General features: G+C 36.3%; 2 protein-coding genes across 3 annotated transcripts; one reads left to right on the top strand and one right to left on the bottom strand.

Annotated features, from left to right (window-relative positions):
* Positions 1–2,334: 2,334 nt before the first annotated feature.
* On the top strand, positions 2,335–3,942 carry LOC111370728. Its single transcript, XM_022992578.1, has 6 exons — positions 2,335–2,697; positions 2,842–3,087; positions 3,205–3,339; positions 3,439–3,537; positions 3,640–3,771; positions 3,814–3,942. The coding sequence occupies exons 1-6, from the start codon at positions 2,335–2,337 to the stop codon at positions 3,940–3,942; spliced, it is 1,104 nt and encodes a 367-aa protein (XP_022848346.1).
* A 10,197-nt stretch (positions 3,943–14,139) lies between these two features.
* Positions 14,140–20,349, bottom strand: LOC111408020 (probable mitochondrial adenine nucleotide transporter BTL3). Of its 2 annotated transcripts, XM_023037774.1 has the most exons (5): positions 19,628–20,349; positions 16,912–17,215; positions 15,635–15,686; positions 15,219–15,487; positions 14,140–14,670 (listed from the first exon to the last, which is right to left on the bottom strand). In XM_023037774.1, exons 1-5 carry the CDS (start codon positions 20,110–20,112, stop codon positions 14,602–14,604), a joined length of 1,179 nt encoding a protein of 392 aa, XP_022893542.1. In that variant the 5' UTR covers positions 20,113–20,349; the 3' UTR covers positions 14,140–14,601. The 2 variants fall into 2 exon arrangements, with proteins under 2 accessions (XP_022893542.1, XP_022893534.1); XM_023037766.1 differs by having other exon boundaries at positions 15,219–15,686.
* Between the last annotated feature and the right edge of the window lie 571 nt (positions 20,350–20,920).

Raw genomic sequence — 20,920 nt, 5'->3', positions numbered from 1 at the left:
ATGACATAAAATGTAATAATTAAATATGAAGTTCACATAATAACAAATTTTGGTAACACATTTATACATTTAACGATGTAATGTACGCATGAAGATAATGGGAGGTTTACTTACCTAGATTCCCTAGCAATTTATTTTAAGAATAGTACGTGAGGATGTCCCTAAATCGCCCATGGAGTCTCTGTGCCAAAAGTCCTACTTCATTAGCATTTATTTAGTCCAAACCATTGTCTTAATAAATTAAATAAGTTTATTATTTATTTACATTAAAACGCAAATTGTAAATAAAACTGTCAATAATTATCAAAAATAAAAGCGAGGTGTTTAAATAAAGGAAAACAATATTAAGAGGGTGTTTGATAGTCATTTTTATGTAAAAATGTATTTTAGAATAGTAAATTGATGTGAAATGCGTGGTTGAAAAATAAGGAAATTTTTTTTATTTACGTATAATATTATTTTAATAAAGAATGTGTGATTAAAAAGAAGAGAGAGAAAAATACATTTTGAAAAAAAATGACTATCAAACGGGGCCTAACTCATTAAGTATTTTCGAATTTATTAATATTGGTAAAATAAGTGATTAGAGAAAAGAAATTGTTGGAGGAAACCCTAATCAATTGCAATATGAATCACAGAATTAATTATGTCATGTTACGCCAACTTCATTTGAAAAATGTATCATTCAATAATTTAGACAAAGTGCATATAATGAACAGTTAGTTAGCATGAGCCCACCTAAAATACTATTTTTTCATTAGCTCACAAATGAAAATGTGGGATTCATATAGAATACTATGATATCATTAACACCTAAAAGAATAAAATCTTTGGATTTCATTTTGACTAGACATAAGAGGATTAAAGTAATATTATTAAAAGTTTCATCCATTTTATTATTCTTCCAACTTCGAGGGGATACATTCCAAAAGGTAATTAAGGATGATAAACTCGTACATGTAATAGAATCGATCCGTGTAAATAAAAGTAAGATCTCAAAACATGCTATAAACCTTTAAAGTTGGATTTGACAAAATTCATGAGATTTACTTTATCATAAAACATGAATTCTACTACAAAATGAATGCAAGATTGAAAAGTAATATTTTTTTTATTTAATACCTTAGAGTTTGCTCTTGATTCAAGGGCGATGAACCAAGCAGGTGAAAATAGAGGTATTCTTTTAGGTTTAATATCAATCAGTTTTGGAGGCATAAAAGAATTATTTTTTTTAACATTTAGGAACTCAATAATTTGGGCCCTGATTTTGCTAATTTAACTCGACCATATTAATTTACCCAATTCTTGCCAAATAAATACATAACGTAAAATAAATGAATTAAAACATAATCTACTCTAAATTTTACTAACATTATATGCATACTATAGTTAAGTTTAATATGTTGTGGATCGTCTAATGTGTCAAGGTACATTTTTCTGAAAATATATTAGTCCCAAGAAAAATAAATTTATTAATTAAGCATTAAATATGACATTAGAGTAAACATGATACTTATGTACAACGATAATGTAAAGGAATGTGTGGCGTTACACTATTCCTTCCACTTATCACCAAGTTATGAAATTCCCAATCAGTCATGGGGCTGGGTTTGTGAAGGGCGATCAACAATCTTCGAGATGGTTTTATGTTGACAGTATACAGGCAAGGGGATCACCACCAGTTTTGATGTTGGATCTTGAGCCTTCAAAGGGGCGAATCAAGCCCCTTGACATTACAGAAAAAATTTCCATAGTAGAAGGATGTGAATTCAGCATTGGAGCAGACTTGAAGTCGAAGAAAGAAAAGAGTTCGTGAAGTGTTTGTCCGAAAATTTGGATTTTTGGTGTGGAGCCCAAGTGATATTCCATGGATCAATGCATCAGTCGCTCAACATCGCCTTGGTATTTCACCGGGAGCAAAGCCAGTAAAACAGAAGAAAACAAATCTTGCCCAAGAGCGACAAGCTATAGCAAAAGCAGAAGTCAAAAAATTGTTGCATGTAAAGTTTGTTAGGGAAGTGCAGTATCCCAAATGGTTGGCAAATGTCGTCCTTGTGAAGAAATCGAATGGAAAAAGGCGTGTGTGTATAGATTACACTGGGTTGAACAAAGTGTGTCCCAAATATTTGTATCCGCTACCCAGAATAGATCACTAGGTGGATGCCACATCTGGTTAGGAACGACTAAGTTTTCTGGATGCCTTTTCTGGGTATCATCAAACCTCTACGGTCAAGTCAAACTAGAAAAAAAACATATTTCATAATTGACTCTAGGACGTATTGTTATACAGTTATACCACTCTATTTGAAAAATACTGGAGCAACTTATTAGAGAATGGTGAATAAGGTCTTTGGAGGTCTAATTGGGAATGTAATCGAAGCTTATGTTGATTATATGGTCGTTAAGAGTATTAAGACCAACGATCACGTAGCTGATCTACAAAAAGTGTATGATGTTGCCCAATGGAACACGCTGAAATTCAATCCCAAGAAGTGTATTTTTAGTACAGCAGGTGGAAAGTTTATGGGTTTTATGATCACTCGGCGAGGCATTGAAGCGAATCCCAATAAGATTCAAGCTATTCTAGAAATGAAATGTCCTATAAGCAAAAAGGAGGTCCAACGGTTGATAGGACAGGTAGCGGCATCAAATCGATTCATGAGTTGGGCAGCTGATAAGTACTACCACTTTTTCAAGGCAATTGGGGGCTCAAACAACTTTGAATGGACCAAGGAATGTGAGGAGTCCCTTGAATCCTTAAAGTAGTCGTTACAGTAGCCACCGATCTTGACTAAGTCATGTGCATGGGACGTGTTATGTTTATACTCAACGGTTTTAAAGCACGCGGTCAATGCGGTGCTGGTGAAAGAATTCCCAAAGGCACAAAAGTCAGTCTACTATGTTAGCCAAGCATTGAAAGGCTCAGAAATATGGTATGGCCCTGCAGAGCAATTGGTGTTTGCATTGATTGTGGTAGTCAGCAAGTTGAGGTTGTACTTTCATTCTCATACAGTACAGGTCATGACTGATCAACCCATCAAGCAGATTTTGCATCAACTTGAGACATTTGGAAGGATGTTAAAGTGGGTAATCGAGTTAAGTGATTTTGACATCGATTTCAAACTAAGAACAACTATTAAGACGCAAGCTTTAACAGACTTTATCGTGGAGCTTACAACATCGCCTGACTATCCCATTCGATAGGAAGACGTTTGGAAAATCTTTGTAGATGCTTCCCCACACAATAAAGGATCCGTAGCAGGCATCATTATGATAAGATCAGAATCTGAAGAGTTTAAGTATTCATTAAGCTTCCGGTTTCCGATAACAAATAATGACGTTTAGTATGAGGCAATAATCACGAGCCTAAGCTTGGCAATCAAATTAGGAGTGTCGTTAGTATAAATTTACGGTGACTCTCAGTTGATAGTTGGGTAGGTGACAGGAGAATTCGAAGCAACGGACGGAAAATTGGTAGCTTACTTGATGAAAGTTAGGGACTTGCGAAAAGGATTGGCGAGTTTCAAGATAACCAAGGTCCTCTGCAGGGATAACGACTGAGCAAAAGCTTTATCTAAGCTTGCATCCATAAACCTGAAAAATCTGCCTTTCACAACAAGTGTACAAGTCCTGCAACAGCTAAACATACTGGACATAACTAACATAGCGTACATAGAGCATAAGAAAAGTTGGATGGACCCTATAATCGATTATCTTGTGGAAGAGAAATTGCTAGAGGGTGTTTTTGAGGCTAGGAGACTAAAAATTCGAGTAGCTTTGTTCACTATTATTGATGGATAGCTCTACAAGCAGGGTTTCACCATGCTATACTTGATGTGCTTGCTCCCAATTGAGGCACGTGAAGTGTTATTGGAGATACGTGCAGGAATTTGCGATAACCATCAAGGGACGATTACCCTTACATTCAAGGCTTTGCGATAGGAGTATTATTGGCCTACTATGAATCATGATGCTAAAGAATTAGTGAGAAAGTATGATGCATGTCAGCGTCATGGGAATTATGATGCATGTGAATTTGATTCCAGTCGAGCAACATTCTGCCATTTCTGGGATATGTCCCTTCCTTCAATGGGGAATGGATATTTTAGGGCATTTACCTGGGGTCAAGGGGTAAAAAAAAGTTCTTGCTAGTGATTATCGATTATTTTACTAAATAGGTTGAGGCAAAACCTTTGGCCACAATCACAACGGCCAAAGTACGTAGTTTCACGTAGAGGAATATTATATGCAGGTTTGCCATACAAAGAGTTCTCATAACTAACAACGGCAGACAGTTTGACAATTATGTCTTCAAGGCCTTCTGTGCAAGTTATCACATAGACCACAGACTCACTTTCGTTGCTCACCTTCAATCCAATGGGCAAGCAGAAGTAACAAATCGAGCAATAGTGTAGGATATAAGGATAAGACTAGAGAAGGAAATGGGACTTTGAGCGACGAATTGCCTAATGTGGTGTGGGCATATTATACGACCACGCGAAAATCAACGGGAGAACACCTTTCAAACTATCTTTCAGGATAGAAGCCGTTGTCCCCGTGGAAGTCTTAAACGAAACTGGTAGGATAAAAGTCAAACAGCTCGGCATCGTAACTGCCAGCACAGAACTCAACTCACTTGATGGAGTAAAAAAGAAAGTAACTGTGAGGATGGCGACTTACAAGTGAAAGATCGTCGAATACTTTAATCGAAGGGTGAGACCAAGGGCTTTTCAGCCACGAGATCTTATGTTAAGGGAAGTAGCAGTAGCAGGGCACCTTCCATCCAAGCTCGGACCAAATTGGGAAGGATCGTACGAGGTGATTTACAGCCTTGGAAAATGAGCTTATAGCCTAAAAGACTTGAGAGGAAAGCCACTAGACATGCCATGGAATACTGAGCATCTCAAAAAGTACTATCAATAAGTTGATAGCCAGGGAATTCATATTAAATGAAGCTTTATGTAAATATAGTCGTTAAGATGATTTATTAGGTTTTTTAATATAATGGCAAATGTTTCTTGTAAATATAGTCACTAGGGTTTTCTGTCAGTTTCCTTAATGTACTGCTTGCTACAAGCACGTCCAATTCTAATTATTCATATCATTTAATGAAAGGCCTAGATGGCGGCAAATGATGAGGACACTAAGGAAGGGCCAGCCTAGTTGGGACATTCCGGTGCGCCTACTAATAACCAAATCCAGGCAAGTCATATGTCTACATGAGAGTTTGATAAATAGTGATTGAAGCATGGGCTACAAACTTCCCTTAAAGTTTCGAGGTTGTTCAACAAATAGCGATGAACAATAAAACCAAAAAGTTGATTAGTTCGAGATCGATCTACGGTATTATGGTAAGCTTTTAAAACCAAAAAAAGATTAAAGGGCGAAATCACCGAACCTCATACTCTATGCTCCTAAAGTGTTTGACAAATAGTGGTGAGCAATAAAACCAAAAAAATTGTTAGCTCAAAATCGCTCTACGGCTTGATGATAAGCTTCTAAAACAAAAAAAATGGTTAAAAGACGAAATTACCAGACCTTGTGCTCTACACTCCGAAAGTGTTTGTTGGATAGCGGTGAACAATAAAAGCAAAAAATTGGTTAGCTCAAAATTGCTCTATGATCTAATGGTAAGCTTCTAAAACAAAAAAAAGGTTAAAAGGCGAAATCACCGGACCTCATGCTCTACGCTCCGAAAGTGTTTGACGGATAGCAGTGAGCAACATAACCAAAAAATTGTTTAACTCAATCGTTCTACGGTCTGATGGTAAGCTTTTAAAATCAAAAAAATGGTTAAAGGGCAAAATTACCAAACCTTGTGCTCTACGTTCCAAAGGTGTTTGGCGGATAGCGATGAGTAACAAAACAAAAAAAATTAGTTAGCTCAAAATCGCTCTACAGTCTAGTGGTGAGCCTTCAGATTAAAAATGGTTAAGGTTCAAAATCGCTTCACCTTGTGCTCTATACTCCCAAATTGACCAACGAAAAATGGTAAGCAATAAAGCCAAAAATTAGTTATCTAAAAATCATTTCACGGCCAAATTGCGAGCTTTCAAAACCAAAAACAATTAAGACTTGTAAATATTAGACCTCAAACTCTGCAACACAAAAGTTTCTAAAAAACTGGTAGACAAGCACTAGACCAAACGACAGTCATAAGCTAAGAATCATCAATTGAAGTTGGAAAATTAAGGTTCGCTGTCTAAATTAGAAATTATGACAACTGCATAGAGGTTGGCTCATGTGCACGTAGACCATACCAGAAGATTCGTCGTGCTCTTGTTGGTCATCGCACCGTCGACTATTATGCTGTCAAAAAAATGGAGGGGAAAGAAAACTAAACGCATGATAAATAAAGTCATTTTCTAAAATGAAATCAACAATAATAGATGCTAAACATAACATCCTGTCCATATCCCAAACCAACTACAGAATGGTCAAAGACAAAAAGGGATAACAACGAAAAACGCAAGCAAATAAAGAAAAACTAAGTCACTATGGGTGCGAAATCCCTTCGTTTCCTCTCCGTGTAGCGTTGGTATGTTTGAACATCTTGGTTTACTTAGCTGATTTTTCCTTATCTCTACGTTGCGACAGAAATCGATCGTAGTTAGAGGGGTCAATAGATAGATGCTTGGAAGCCATCCATTCTTTAGTAAGAACGACAGAGGCAGCCATTGTTTTTATCCCATAGTCATTCATGTCCTTAACATACTCAAAGAGGCCTTGTATCGATCTACTACATGATTTGAGCACAAGCCAAGGAGGAGCGCAAGTTATTGATCTCCCTTTCTTGTTCACTAATTCGAGACTCCATCTCCTTATTCTGAGCCTTCGCGACATCGAGAGATTTCTTTAAGGCTAAGTTGTCCTCCTTGAAGTTGTTCACTTCCTTGTCCTTGTCTTCCTCGAAAGCTTTGAACTTAGCCGTAAGAAGGCGACTCGACCAAATAAGTGAAGCTTGCATCGTTAAAACTTGTCAAGCAAATAGGAAAAACAAAGTACAATTGTCATACTAACTCAGAGGTATGAAAATAAATGAAAATGAAGGAATAGAGCAGGAAGGATACCCTTCTGTTATAAATTGCTAGGACCCTCCCTACATCATCCACTCTGCATCTAAATAAAGCTCTAGCATGATCAGACATAATGAAATGATCGACCATATCAACTTCACTCACACCTCGGGTCAGAGGAGACCTAACATCTGGAAGTGGAGAACCATCACTCTCAAACTTGACCTAGTCAGGACTCAAGTTTCTCTCTCCTACTTTATACGGTGGGACGCTTCCCGTGGGCTCTCCAATGGTCGAGGAGATCTTCTGTCAGTTTTTTCCTTTTCTCTTACCCACAACTTTTCTCTTTTTGGAGGGGGGGTATTAGGTTTTTTAATATAATGGCAAATGTTTCTTGTAAATATAGTCACTAGGGTTTTCTATCAGTTTCCTTAATGTACTGCTTGCTACAAGCACGTCCAATTCTAATTATTCATATCATTTAATGAAAGGCCTAGATGGCGGCAAATGATGAGGACACTAAGGAAGGGCCAGCCTAGTTGGGACATTCCGGTGCGCCTACTAATCCCCAAATCCAGGCAAGTCATATGTCTACATGAGAGTTTGATAAATAGTGATTGAAGCATGGGCTACAAACTTCCCTTAAAGTTTCGAGGTTGTTCAACAAATAGCGATGAACAATAAAACCAAAAAGTTGATTAGTTCGAGATCGATCTACGGTATTATGGTAAGCTTTTAAAACCAAAAAAAGATTAAAGGGCGAAATCACCGAACCTCATACTCTATGCTCCTAAAGTGTTTGACAAATAGTGGTGAGCAATAAAACCAAAAAAATTGTTAGCTCAAAATCGCTCTACGGCTTGATGATAAGCTTCTAAAACAAAAAAAATGGTTAAAAGACAAAATTACCAGACCTTGTGCTCTACACTCCGAAAGTGTTTGTTGGATAGCGGTGAACAATAAAAGCAAAAAATTGGTTAGCTCAAAATTGCTCTATGATCTAATGGTAAGCTTCTAAAACAAAAAAAAGGTTAAAAGGCGAAATCACCGGACCTCATGCTCTACGCTCCGAAAGTGTTTGACGGATAGCAGTGAGCAACATAACCAAAAAATTGTTTAACTCAATCGTTCTACGGTCTGATGGTAAGCTTTTAAAATCAAAAAAATGGTTAAAGGGCAAAATTACCAAACCTTGTGCTCTACGTTCCAAAGGTGTTTGGCGGATAGCGATGAGTAACAAAACAAAAAAAATTAGTTAGCTCAAAATCACTCTACAGTCTAGTGGTGAGCCTTCAGATTAAAAATGGTTAAGGTTCAAAATCGCTTCACCTTGTGCTCTATACTCCCAAATTGACCAACGAAAAATGGTAAGCAATAAAGCCAAAAATTAGTTATCTAAAAATCATTTCACGGCCAAATTGCGAGCTTTCAAAACCAAAAACAATTAAGACTTGTAAATATTAGACCTCAAACTCTGCAACACAAAAGTTTCTAAAAAACTGGTAGACAAGCACTAGACCAAACGACAGTCATAAGCTAAGAATCATCAATTGAAGTTGGAAAATTAAGGTTCGCTGTCTAAATTAGAAATTATGACAACTGCATAGAGGTTGGCTCATGTGCACGTAGACCATACCAGAAGATTCGTCGTGCTCTTGTTGGTCATCGCACCGTCGACTATTATGCTGTCAAAAAAATGGAGGGGAAAGAAAACTAAACGCATGATAAATAAAGTCATTTTCTAAAATGAAATCAACAATAATAGATGCTAAACATAACATCCTGTCCATATCCCAAACCAACTACAGAATGGTCAAAGACAAAAAGGGATAACAACGAAAAACGCAAGCAAATAAAGAAAAACTAAGTCACTATGGGTGCGAAATCCCTTCGTTTCCTCTCCGTGTAGCGTTGGTATGTTTGAACATCTTGGTTTACTTAGCTGATTTTTCCTTATCTCTACGTTGCGACAGAAATCGATCGTAGTTAGAGGGGTCAATAGATAGATGCTTGGAAGCCATCCATTCTTTAGTAAGAACGACAGAGGCAGCCATTGTTTTTATCCCATAGTCATTCATGTCCTTAACATACTCAAAGAGGCCTTGTATCGATCTACTACATGATTTGAGCACAAGCCAAGGAGGAGCGCAAGTTATTGATCTCCCTTTCTTGTTCACTAATTCGAGACTCCATCTCCTTATTCTGAGCCTTCGCGACATCGAGAGATTTCTTTAAGGCTAAGTTGTCCTCCTTGAAGTTGTTCACTTCCTTGTCCTTGTCTTCCTCGAAAGCTTTGAACTTAGCCGTAAGAAGGCGACTCGACCAAATAAGTGAAGCTTGCATCGTTAAAACTTGTCAAGCAAATAGGAAAAACAAAGTACAATTGTCATACTAACTCAGAGGTATGAAAATAAATGAAAATGAAGGAATAGAGCAGGAAGGATACCCTTCTGTTATAAATTGCTAGGACCCTCCCTACATCATCCACTCTGCATCTAAATAAAGCTCTAGCATGATCAGACATAATGAAATGATCGACCATATCAACTTCACTCACACCTCGGGTCAGAGGAGACCTAACATCTGGAAGTGGAGAACCATCACTCTCAAACTTGACCTAGTCAGGACTCAAGTTTCTCTCTCCTACTTTATACGGTGGGACGCTTCCCGTGGGCTCTCCAATGGTCGAGGAGATCTTCTGTCAGTTTTTTCCTTTTCTCTTACCCACAACTTTTCTCTTTTTGGAGGGGGGGAGCATAGGACAACCCTCGTAACCCTCAGGCTCGAGCTCAGGTAGCGAGCTCAAAACCCCTTCCAAGTCAAAGTCCATACCTATATATATACAACCAAGCTAATCAGGCACAAAGGTTACTAATTAAAGAAATGCAAATACGAGAATTAAGAGATATAAATAAGGACCTACCAATAGGACGACCAATTCTCGATGTCAACATCTTCCTTATTGTTAAAACTTGAGATAGGAGGGTGCAAGAGGAGGTATGCAAATCAGTTGTTGAATTTGAGAACTCAAAAGAGAAGTAGGCTCAACATGACTGTTGAAAAGGCAAATTTAGGGAATTCTCCAATAAGTATTGAATGGAAATCGGCCTTTGGAAGGCGGGACGAAGAAGAATCGAGATTTCTACCCATTATTAGAACTTTTATACTTGGGAATGCGAAGAGAAACCATGGTAGTAAAATAGACGAATGCGTTGTATTGGGGTAAATTATGCAACTCGAACACACACGTGAACAACTCTATGGAGGGCACAATCTTTTCACTATGCATTCAGATTTATTTGACTCGGGTTAAGATGGAGTTCGGATTTATTTGTACATGGCAATTTCAAGAGGATCTAACTCGAGAAGCTCTTCTTTGGGCCAACTTGGTCGGACAATCATAAGAACTAGGTCTGTTTAGGATATTAAGGATTCCAACCCTCTCCATCGAGTCTCGATTGATTTCAAATTTATACGTTCGAGATTTGAAAGAACTGATGTGATTTTTAAGGGAACTTGGAACAAAAATAGAAGGGTTAGAAAGATCAGGAAGACTATCAACAGCTTGAGGCAATCGTTCGACCTTATCATCTTGATTGGCCAGTCGACTGGGTCTGGTCGATCTACCAATGAGTCACTTGACCGACCTCGTCGACCAGGTCTGGCGGCCTGGATAGTTGATCGATTGATAGGTCTGGTCGAATGACCAGCCCAAACGTCCGACCCATCTTTTGATGATTCGGCGGTCCCCCTCTATTCTCATTCTCATATTTACTATCACCCCCACTTGATGTCCAAGAGGATGATTTAAAGTATTCCTGGCTAGAAAATGATGAAGATGACGGAACAGCCTCATACATCAGAAAATTATGACAAACTACTGTAATTTCAAGAAAAATAAGAGTGGAATATGGAAATTACCTTGAGAATGAAAATGGAGAGAAAAGTCTTAGGGTTTGCAAAAGAGAATATTCTATTCCCTTTATATAGAAAAATTTCAGGGTTGACAAAAGCCCAAATCTGTGAGCTAACCTATTATAGATTATCATTTTAACAAAATTCTCTGCTACACTGTAAATTCGATCTATTTGCAATAAAAGTACTAATACTAATAATAATAATAAGTTAAAAATAAAAATTGCAATGTAAAAATTCAACAGCTCTTCCTCTTAACGATAAATATCGACAAGAGGTAGATGGGCTAATGATGCTATGTGGTTCAAATAATGAACTATGATTGACAATCGAGTGAAGACGACTCTCGCTATGTCAAGTGACTTTTGCTATGATAGGATGACTGCTGCTATGCTAGCCAGACTACCACCATGCACAACCCGACTATTGTTGTGCTAAATCAACTATTATTATCCAAACTGCACGAACATTCTTGGAACCGATGAAAAACCGTTTTGACGGTTATCATTAAACCCGCTATCCAATATATAGATGGAAGGCAACCGCTTAACAAGTGGGTAAAAATCGTTTGGGGAGTGGGCAGGTTGCATGGGACACATGGATAACAACTGCCCGATAGTTACATGGTGCCAGATACCTATAAATACTTCATAGGCGTACTAGGTATGAGGATGATTTTCTTTCCAAGAAAGAATATATTCTTCTGTCATTTTTCATGGTTTTTAAAATTTTTCATCTACAAACAATTATTAATTCTCACGCCGACAGTAAAATGGGGAGAGGAAGTTCCAACCTCTTTTTTGCAGGATCATCAGAGCAGTAAAGACACCGCTTTTCCTCCCAGGAAGACACGAAGTTGTATCTAAACAATTTCATTACTGTGTAATTTCTATGTAAATATACGATATCTTAAAGAAATAAAAAATAAAGTGGACATATCATTTAATCCTTAATTACTATTCTTAACTCCCAATTGATGAAAAGTAAAAATGTTTGATTAATTACCTAAATTATCTAATTCTACTAAATCTACCTAAAGTGCTCAATCTAGTCAAATTTGGTCTTGTACTTATGAATGTGAATGTTAGGACTCCTGATTTCATATAGTTACCACATTTAGTTTGCATCTCAAGATTTCATTACTGATATAGTATTTGGTCTTTTTTTTTTTTTAAATTAATCAATTTATATCTCTCAAGTTCAAATTTATCCTAGTTAACTAAATCAAAATTTCATATTTCTATGTGAATCCAAATAAATATTATCAAAATGCATTCAATTTCAAAGAATAACATTAACGATCACAACAACTATAAAAGTACATCTCTGCCTTTTTATCCAAATTATCAAATATTACTACGCAGTCTAAATCTATAGCTCACCTTTCGATTTGTTAAAAAAAAAATCACAGAATTAATTAAATAATGGCCAATTATTTCAAAGCATCAAAATTGTAAGTAAAATCAACCCATAAAAAAAATTAAGCTACAAGAATTTTGAAAATCGAAATGAAAGAATTAACTACATTACATTGTTTGTCGAGCTATTCATACTAATTAAAGGAAAAACTAAAATGACCATAGTTCATCGCCGAATTTTGAAACAAAGATGAACAATAATAGATAATCTTGCACCAAAAATCTTCTTCTCTAAGTCCAAATCTTAAAAACCCTAAAATTTGTTCGTTGATCTTGATTTGCAATATGCTTTTTTCTCTTAAATTGTGTGCCCCATAAAAAGACTAACTAAAACTATATTAAATAGTCTAAAATAAGTCTAAAAACGAGCCCAAAATTGTGTCCATGTTAATTTGATTGGAAGTAGGGAACCAAAATCTGAACCACTTTTTTCATCGCAAGATCGCACAGTGGAACTTGGTTTGTGTCGCATGGTAAACCATTTTTCTTCTATTGCCTCCTTAAATTATCCTTGTGCAATTACTGCCAAACAGACCCTAGCGATCCCAAGGGTTAAAAACTTCTAGTTTCATGCAATTTGGTCATCCACATTAATTGCTTGTTCATTCAAGTTCTCTTTTATTTGCATGGCAAGTCCTTTAACTTTTAACTTGAATGCATTGATCTCCAAATTCTACAATTCATCTAAATTCACTCTTCATCCGAACTTATCCCCCCGACTTTTTCCTAAATCAATCATCAAATAAGCAAAATTAGGTATCTTTTCAATTTAGCCACGCTCAAATAATCCACTTTTAGTGGCTCAAATAAGTTTAAAATTACACTTACAAATCACAATCAATTTAACAGGTTAGGTATAGATATTTGTCACACTTTGTATCAATTTCACATTAATTTGTACTATTTAACATCATTAATGCTGAGCACAAGTTTAGACAGTAACGAACGAGTGATCAAATTGCCAATTGTAGGCATTGAAGTTCATTATCACCCAGACTGAAGTTCAAAAAATGGTGCTAAAAAATATCAATTTTTGCATTTATTCAATCTTTTGAAATTAATTTCTAGGCGCACAAATATGCATGAACATCTCCACGGGACTTGAACTAGTTCATGAAACATGGATTGGAGTGTAAAGACAGGTCGAACCAACAAGATTGGCCTAGTTGCCCATTGAACTGAACGGATATCATGTTGGGCATCGATAAATAACGGGTCTGTCGAGCCTATACCTAGGGATTGGATTAGCCTCTCACGTTTAATGTTAAGACTTGAGGTTCAATCTTAAAAGGTCAACCTTATTAAGAGGAGTAGCTCAAACCCTTATAAGTTAATCTATATTTTTATCTTTATTTGATGTGGGATTATATCCCTTAACATGCCCCGTAAAATGGTGGCTCTTCTTTTTAATAAACCGATCTTGAAATCCGTATGCTTATTTATTGAGTCTTAATCGGATCGAATCGCTCGTTGAATCTTAATAGGCTCTGATACCATGTTAAGACTCGGAGTTCCATCTTAAAAGGTCAACCTTATTAAGAGGAGTAACCCAAAATTTTACAAATTGTTCTATGTTTTCATCTTTATTCGATGTGGGATTATATCCCTTAACATTTAACACCTCTATATGAAGTTATTTTGTCCAATTAAGTTAGAGGTCCCCAATGAAATCCGAAGAAAGCAATAACCATCTTTCCAAGTTCATAATCATGATATATAAACAACCATTCAGCAAAGACAATTCTTAATCTACCAAAGACTTGCTGCATTCAAAACTCAGAAAATACATGTAGATAAAATAGTTCTTTCCTTGTATCTAGCAAATTAAAACCTTGCACATTTTCGAATGTTCTTCCAGTGCTTTAAATTATGACAGCTACGACTTGATCAACACAATTAACTAGTAGATAAGCAGCAAATTATGAAACATGTCCGAGGAATGCAGGCATTTGCAAATAGAGAACATCAAGTTACATGAGAAAAATTGCTATTCTTGCATCAAAAGACATTAAAACCTGAGCATTTTTCACTAACAAGGGACGTGATTCTCGAAACCTGACCTAGTCCCCTTGACAGTAGCCTATTCTAATGAGAGATTATTCTTTTACGGGATGAATGAGGAATGTGCTGTAAATCTTCTTGTTGAGACAACCAAATCGGAGGCCATAAAAACTTATGGTCGGCCATTCTTCAAGATGTAAATTTTATTGTCAGCAATCTTCATTAGCATATTACTAGTAATCGTGCTTATTTTATTCCACCTTAAGGACTATCTTCATGAACTCATAGACAAAATAACTAATGGCAGCCGATGGTAGAACCTGAAAAATTAAAACATAAAGAACAACGTGAATTTGACATATAAAAAAGAGAGTGTGACGATAAGTATTTCACCAAATGTATTTATCTATGAATAAGAAAATGGTCTGCATCGAACAAGTTTTGCGAAGCCTGTAATATAATTTAAGCTAGTCAAACATACTTTTATCCACACATTTTATAGGACTCACCACTTATAAGGACTTGAAAGCACAATCAAACATATTGGAATAGCACTCTCAAGATTACAAAAAATTGTGTAAGTTTTTTGTGCTTCATCTTATTTATTGGTCTTTTCTCCAAACAATGAGATGACCAAGGTATTATGACGTAAACCCAACAAGATAATCAAGTTCAAAACCAAATTAAAAAAGTTCGATATTTGAACACAAAATTAAGGAAATTCTCATATATACCTAAAATATTATGCTCATCAGATTGGGAAGTTCGAAAAACAACCAAAAGGTTTAAATGTACAATAGGAAGGTAGCAGAAAGCTGTGCATCTTTCAATGTACATTAGGAAGGTAGCAGAGAGCTGTGCATCTTACCTGTAATAAACTCGGGATCAATCCAGAATAGAGAGCAGGAACGCCACCTTGTTCGACTATCTTAATGCAAGTTTGCAATGCATTCATCTTTTTTGCTCGAACTTGCATCTGAAGCTGTCTTCTCACAACTTCAAATGGGTATGTAGCAGCTTCAGAACATGCACCCGCAATTGCTCCGTATATCAAAGTTCTGACTGGGCCCAGCTCGAGTTGTTCAAAAGCATTCAAATCTTCACCTTGTTGTTTCATATGTTGAATCCTTATTTTTCCTTTGGGTGAATTCAAATATGCTGATTTTAATATATCGTAAACACCATAAAAAACAGCACCAGAAGGTGCCATGCTAATGATAGAGGGAACTAAGCCCTTATAAAGAGAAAAGAATCCTTCAGTTTGGATCATGTGACGGAAAGTACCAATTAATCCTCCCAAGGCTTCCCCCCCTGGAGCTACCATAACAGTCCTGATCTGAAATATTACGAACAAAATGCAATCCCCCAAACATAAGTAATAGGAAGCAATGTTTGATAATGATCTCTTTGACAGAAAATAACTCTGCAACTTAGTGAATTAGTGATCAAATGATTAATAGCTTTTAAATCAAGTGTTCAACATAGTATAAGAGAAGGCAAAGGTTCTGGTTCAAGTCTTGCTGCCACCCATTTAAATGAATTGTCCACGTGTTATGCTTTGACGAAAAAAATAAATTTGCCTACACAAGAGGGGAGTGTTGAAGATAATATTTAAATAATATACAATGTGATCTGATATAGTAGCTTAAACTACATAGGCGGTGGTGAGACTGAATTCATGACCTTTGTCTACTCATTGCTTGCTGTGATACCATGTTGGAAGAAAGAAAAGAGAAGAGAAATAATTTTTGTACTGCATTGGTTTGAAAATGGTTACAGGTTTTAAATACACGTGCTATACAATTATGAAAGGAAAGAATAAATGGTCTAATCTACAGTTATACAATCTCATTACTTTGTCGATGAATACTCAATTATCTACTCCCTATATTATGCACAATCATTGACAAAACCAGATTCTAAGAATGGAAATATAGTTAATTGCAACTAGTTGTCCACAATCAACCACATACTAATTCCAACAATGAATTCACAGTAGGTATGGTAGAAAATGTGAGAAAAAATGAGTTAAAGGCTTCATTACTCAGTTGTCGTAACTTTTTATAGACCGTCATTACAATAATTTACTAAATCCTCATTCATTGGATCCAGAGCTGAAAATGAAGCAAGTTAACAATCAGTTTGATCATATATTCAACAGGATACAGTTGTCACACACATTCTATTGCAATCACAAGCAACAGGAGCAGCAGATTCAGCGGTTCAAATCACTAGCAAAACCATAATTGGTGAAATCACATATAAAACATTCGATCAGGAAGGACGCTAAACAGAAAAGACAGTCCTTGAAGGAAAGACCTTGTCAATGCATCAGGATTGAAGTTCTATTAACTTCAATTTTAATTGCAAAGAAGAATGGTACAGTAATTAACAGCAGCATCCATATTATGGTTGGGGTTTTATCATTCGTAAGATTCTTAGCTTATAGCCTTCCACAGAAGCAGAAGCTAGGAGCAGATAGATTCTCGATTTATCTTCAGAAATATGTATGCCACCAGCAAACAATCATACAGTAGACAAAATTTTCAAATGTCACTCACAGTGTCCATAGGTATACAGAGCACAGTTGCAGTAATTCCAGCTGCTGCACCAGCAAGTAACCTTTCAAAATTTGTTGTCTCCTCATTGCCAGACCACTTGAGAAGTTGGTTTCTGTATGTATCGTAAGAATAGAAATTGATAGATTTAAATGGAGCTGTACGTAAAATATTGACAAAATTTCCTTTCCAGAATCCTCTGAGCCCTTGAGAAGATGCTATTGTCTTAATAAGCTCATAAAGATTCTTCTGTTCACCACGGACAATATACTCCAGTTTCAGTCTCTCCAATGGAGCAACAAAAGTTCTGGCACAAAGAAGGTTGCAGATGTTACATAAACAGATTCTGTAGCTGATATCCTACACATTACTAGTTACCAAACATCCAAAACAAAGAGGATCAGTATATACCACAGTACTGAGAAATAGTTATGATAGTTTTTGGAACTGAACAGCTATTTTTAATAAATCTATATTGCGCAATATATATACTAGTTATTGCACAGCCAAAAAAAAAAAAAAGCTGATCATATCACACATCCTCCACCTTGCAGTGGCGGAACCAACACCCAACGAGTCAGGGTGGCCGCCCATTCTGGCTCCGCTGGAAATTTATATTTTGGGCAAACCGCTCAAGCCGCCGGTGAGCAGTCTGCCAGACAGTCCCATTTTTTAGATGAAAATGAATGGGATAAGAACTGCAGATCCCACATTACTTAAAAGTGCTACCAACCGTTTGCTGTTTCCAACATTCATAAAATAAAATCAGCTAAAAGTGTAGATACTGACTATCGCGAGAGAAGAAATAGCCCATAAATGGCCATTTTAAGCTACAGTCAAGGCCGACCAGAGGAGATTGATGGTGGCCTTCTGCATCTTCAGGTAGATGAGAGAGAGTGCAGAGAGAGAAGTGATATTGATCAAAGTGGAATAGAAAAAGATAAAGGCAGGAAAAAAAAAGAAATTTAATTTGAGCACATAAAATTCAGCAAGAAAATTTCCAATATCTGACAATAATGTAAGTTGACTTCATAATCTCACCATCAATGCGTTCTTGAGTTTCTCCCATGGCTATTAGCATGCAGAATACAAAGAAGACAGGTAGTTGGCCAGGTTTATAAAGACTTAGGAACCCCAATAGTAAGTTCTTTTTTTGAAAGGTATTAATAAACAATCTCGCTATTGTGGCCATTGACAGTCGATGGTCAATGAACACCCTAACGTACTCGAATTCTTGGATCCGCCACTGCCACCATGTCCATTGGCCAATGTAAGTATCTGCTAACCCTTAAGTTTCTAGATATAACATGAATTATCATGCCAAAAAATAATGGATAACACTAATTATCATCCACAAATTTTATAATAAAAAGCTGATGCACAAGCAAAAATGGTACTTGGACGACCCTTACAACCATTTTTTGGAAAGGAGGCTGGATTAGAGTACGGTAGGATTTTATTAGTTATACAATCAAATAGCTGTCATCGAGTGACATTTGCAAGTCACTCCAAGTTGTTCCTATCCCTTGCGAAATATAATCACATACATATACATTGACTATAAGTTTAATATGATAGAACAGGCCTGGTTATGGCACAAAGTCAGCAAAGAAATGTTGTTCCTTGTGACATAACATAGCACATAAATTTGGCTCCCATATACATACAAAACTAATGTGTTCAAACAACAAATAAATCAAACGAAAAAGGTTCATATCCCTTACAACCATGCAATTCAAAGCGGTTGAGTTGCATCATGATTCTGGATCTTCCTAGTTAGGTAGTTGCTTGCTTTGAATTAATGTTTGCAAACAATTATGTATTAGGAATTAAAAGCATTTCAAAAGGTACAAAAAGCTCATGAAGCAAACTTATCATCAGCAAATAAAAAGCATATTCAAGAGCATCGCTTAATATGCTAAAAAAGGAACTATTACAAATTAGATTTGAGTTGGCCTTTCTGAGAAGGAATAGGTAATGGCCATGGAGTATAGATGCTATTATAAGTTAGCCACGAGGGTCCAAATCTCAAGCATGTCCATAAATGGGGGTTGTCGATCACCCTGAATGAGCGAACCCGCATTCTGATCAGCCAAATCTAAAATTCATTTCTCTTGGCTTAAGCTGGGCTCACCCTCAGACAAATAGTTTGTTTTAACCTCTAATTATACGTAGTCGTATTCTTGATTCTCAATGTCAATGTTATTCTTCCCAAGTATAGTTCTTCTAACCTAGGAAAATAGGATCAAAAGAACAAAAAATCACAGTCATTAAATAAAAGGAGTATATTAAGCATCGTCCTTTTGTCATAATGCCCAATGCCTTTACAGACATTGCCAATGTAAAGGAAAGATAATAAAAGCACACTAAGCCCCTATTTGGTAAAGAGTTTAATCAAAGGCGAAGTCAACAATTAATATTAACCAAGCATTTTATGGGATCTATAACTTTTCAACCCCGCATTTTATCATTTATTTTCAAAATATACTAATAATCTGGTTTTAATTCCCGTCACTACATATATCAAATTTGTTCTGAACTCATATACCAGTGATCATTAGTGCACTGAATCTTCACCGGGGTTCTAGAAACTTTCACGTAGCAGATTTAAATCCATTTCCAATAACTAATAGAACCAACACGGTATAGTATAACAAAAATTTCTAGTAATCATATGCTTTCGTATCTACAAACACATATATAAATCGGGAGAACAAACCTCGATACCATGGCAGCAACAGCGCCAGCCCAAAGATGCTTAGCAGTGTTCAAAGTACCTCTGCCACCTCCTCCGTGAAGCCTCCCCTTCTCTTCCTTAACAACCTCCCTGAACGCCACCGTTTCACTATCATTCCCATTCCCATTCTCCCCACTCTTTTCCCCAATATTCCCTACAGCGCCACCAGACACTGACTCCTCCGCACCAAACTCTTCACCATCTTTAACTGACGACAGTGTCACTGACAGAAACCTACCACCGCCGATCAGCCCCCTTCGGCGGCTCCTCCCTCTCCTCTGACAATATGAAACTGTTATTGAAACCGATTTACTCGAAGAAACCAAAGAAACAAATGATGCAGGAACCGACTCTTCCAAAAACAACCCACCTCTTCCAACAAAGCTTTCTAACTCCAAATTACTCTTTGATCTCAAATCATCATGACTTGCAATCAAATTCTTACATAAATGCTCCAAGTTATGCATTTGCAATAAAAAATTTAATACAAACACTAGATCAAATTGATGAGGGCGTGATTATATATAGACAGTACAAATGTGTATATATACAAAGAGAAAGTGAAGAAGAAGAGAGAATGGTATAAAATAGAGAATTGATTCGAGGGTGAGAGCGATGGGGGTATATTTCAGTGCATAGTTACCATCGCCGAGCGGCGAGTACAAGAAGATCCCGGGCAAAAATCGAACCAATCCACGACCAATTCAAACCGAAACAACCGGTTTGGGTCAATTTCTCTAAAAAATTTGTTGGGTTAGAGTTTCTTTGAATTAATTGTTCCACTGGTCATTAAACTTAGGTCTATATTTTTTATTGGTTACTAAAGTTTAAAATATCGAGTTTTGATCACTAAACTTAGATCTATATTTTTTATTGGTTACTAAAGTTTAAAATATCGAGTTTTGATCACTAAACTTAGATCTATATTTTTTATTGGTTACTAAAGTTTAAAATATCGAGTTTTGATCACTAAACTTAGATCTATATTTTTTATTGGTTACTAAAGTTTAAAATATCGAGTTTTGATCACTGAACTTATATCAATATCTTCGATTACTCACCAAAGTTTAAAATGTCAAATTTTGACCACTGAACTTTAAAAAAGACCGTACAATACTCACTAGCATAACCGTTAAATTTTGAAAAATATTGAGTTTACAATGAGTAATGTACAATATTTTTCAAAGTTCAATAACCAAAACTCAACATTTTAAATTTCAATGAGTAATCAAAAACATAATTCGACATTTTAAATTTCAGTGACCAATTAAAAAC

This window comes from Olea europaea, chromosome 2 (assembly GCF_002742605.1).
Source record: "Olea europaea var. sylvestris chromosome 2, O_europaea_v1, whole genome shotgun sequence".
NCBI classification, from domain to species: domain Eukaryota; kingdom Viridiplantae; phylum Streptophyta; class Magnoliopsida; order Lamiales; family Oleaceae; genus Olea; species Olea europaea.
This window is presented reverse-complemented; position numbering and strand designations above follow the sequence as displayed.

Excerpts from the sequence above, each read along its gene's own strand:
- LOC111370728 (XM_022992578.1), top strand. The coding sequence starts at position 2,335 with ATGGTGAATAAGGTCTTTGGAGGTCTAATTGGGAATGTAATCGAAGCT. Across the intron at positions 3,340-3,438 it reads TTCCGATAACAAATAATGAC|GTGACAGGAGAATTCGAAGC; the intron begins GTTTAGTATGAG and ends ATAGTTGGGTAG. Across the intron at positions 3,772-3,813 it reads CTAGGAGACTAAAAATTCGA|GGTTTCACCATGCTATACTT; the intron begins GTAGCTTTGTTC and ends CTCTACAAGCAG.
- LOC111408020 (XM_023037766.1), bottom strand. The coding sequence starts at position 20,112 with ATGCATAACTTGGAGCATTTATGTAAGAATTTGATTGCAAGTCATGAT. Across the intron at positions 15,687-16,911 it reads TCTGTATACCTATGGACACT|ATCAGGACTGTTATGGTAGC; the intron begins GTGAGTGACATT and ends GTAATATTTCAG. Across the intron at positions 14,671-15,218 it reads TGATCCCGAGTTTATTACAG|GTTCTACCATCGGCTGCCAT; the intron begins GTAAGATGCACA and ends TTAATTTTTCAG.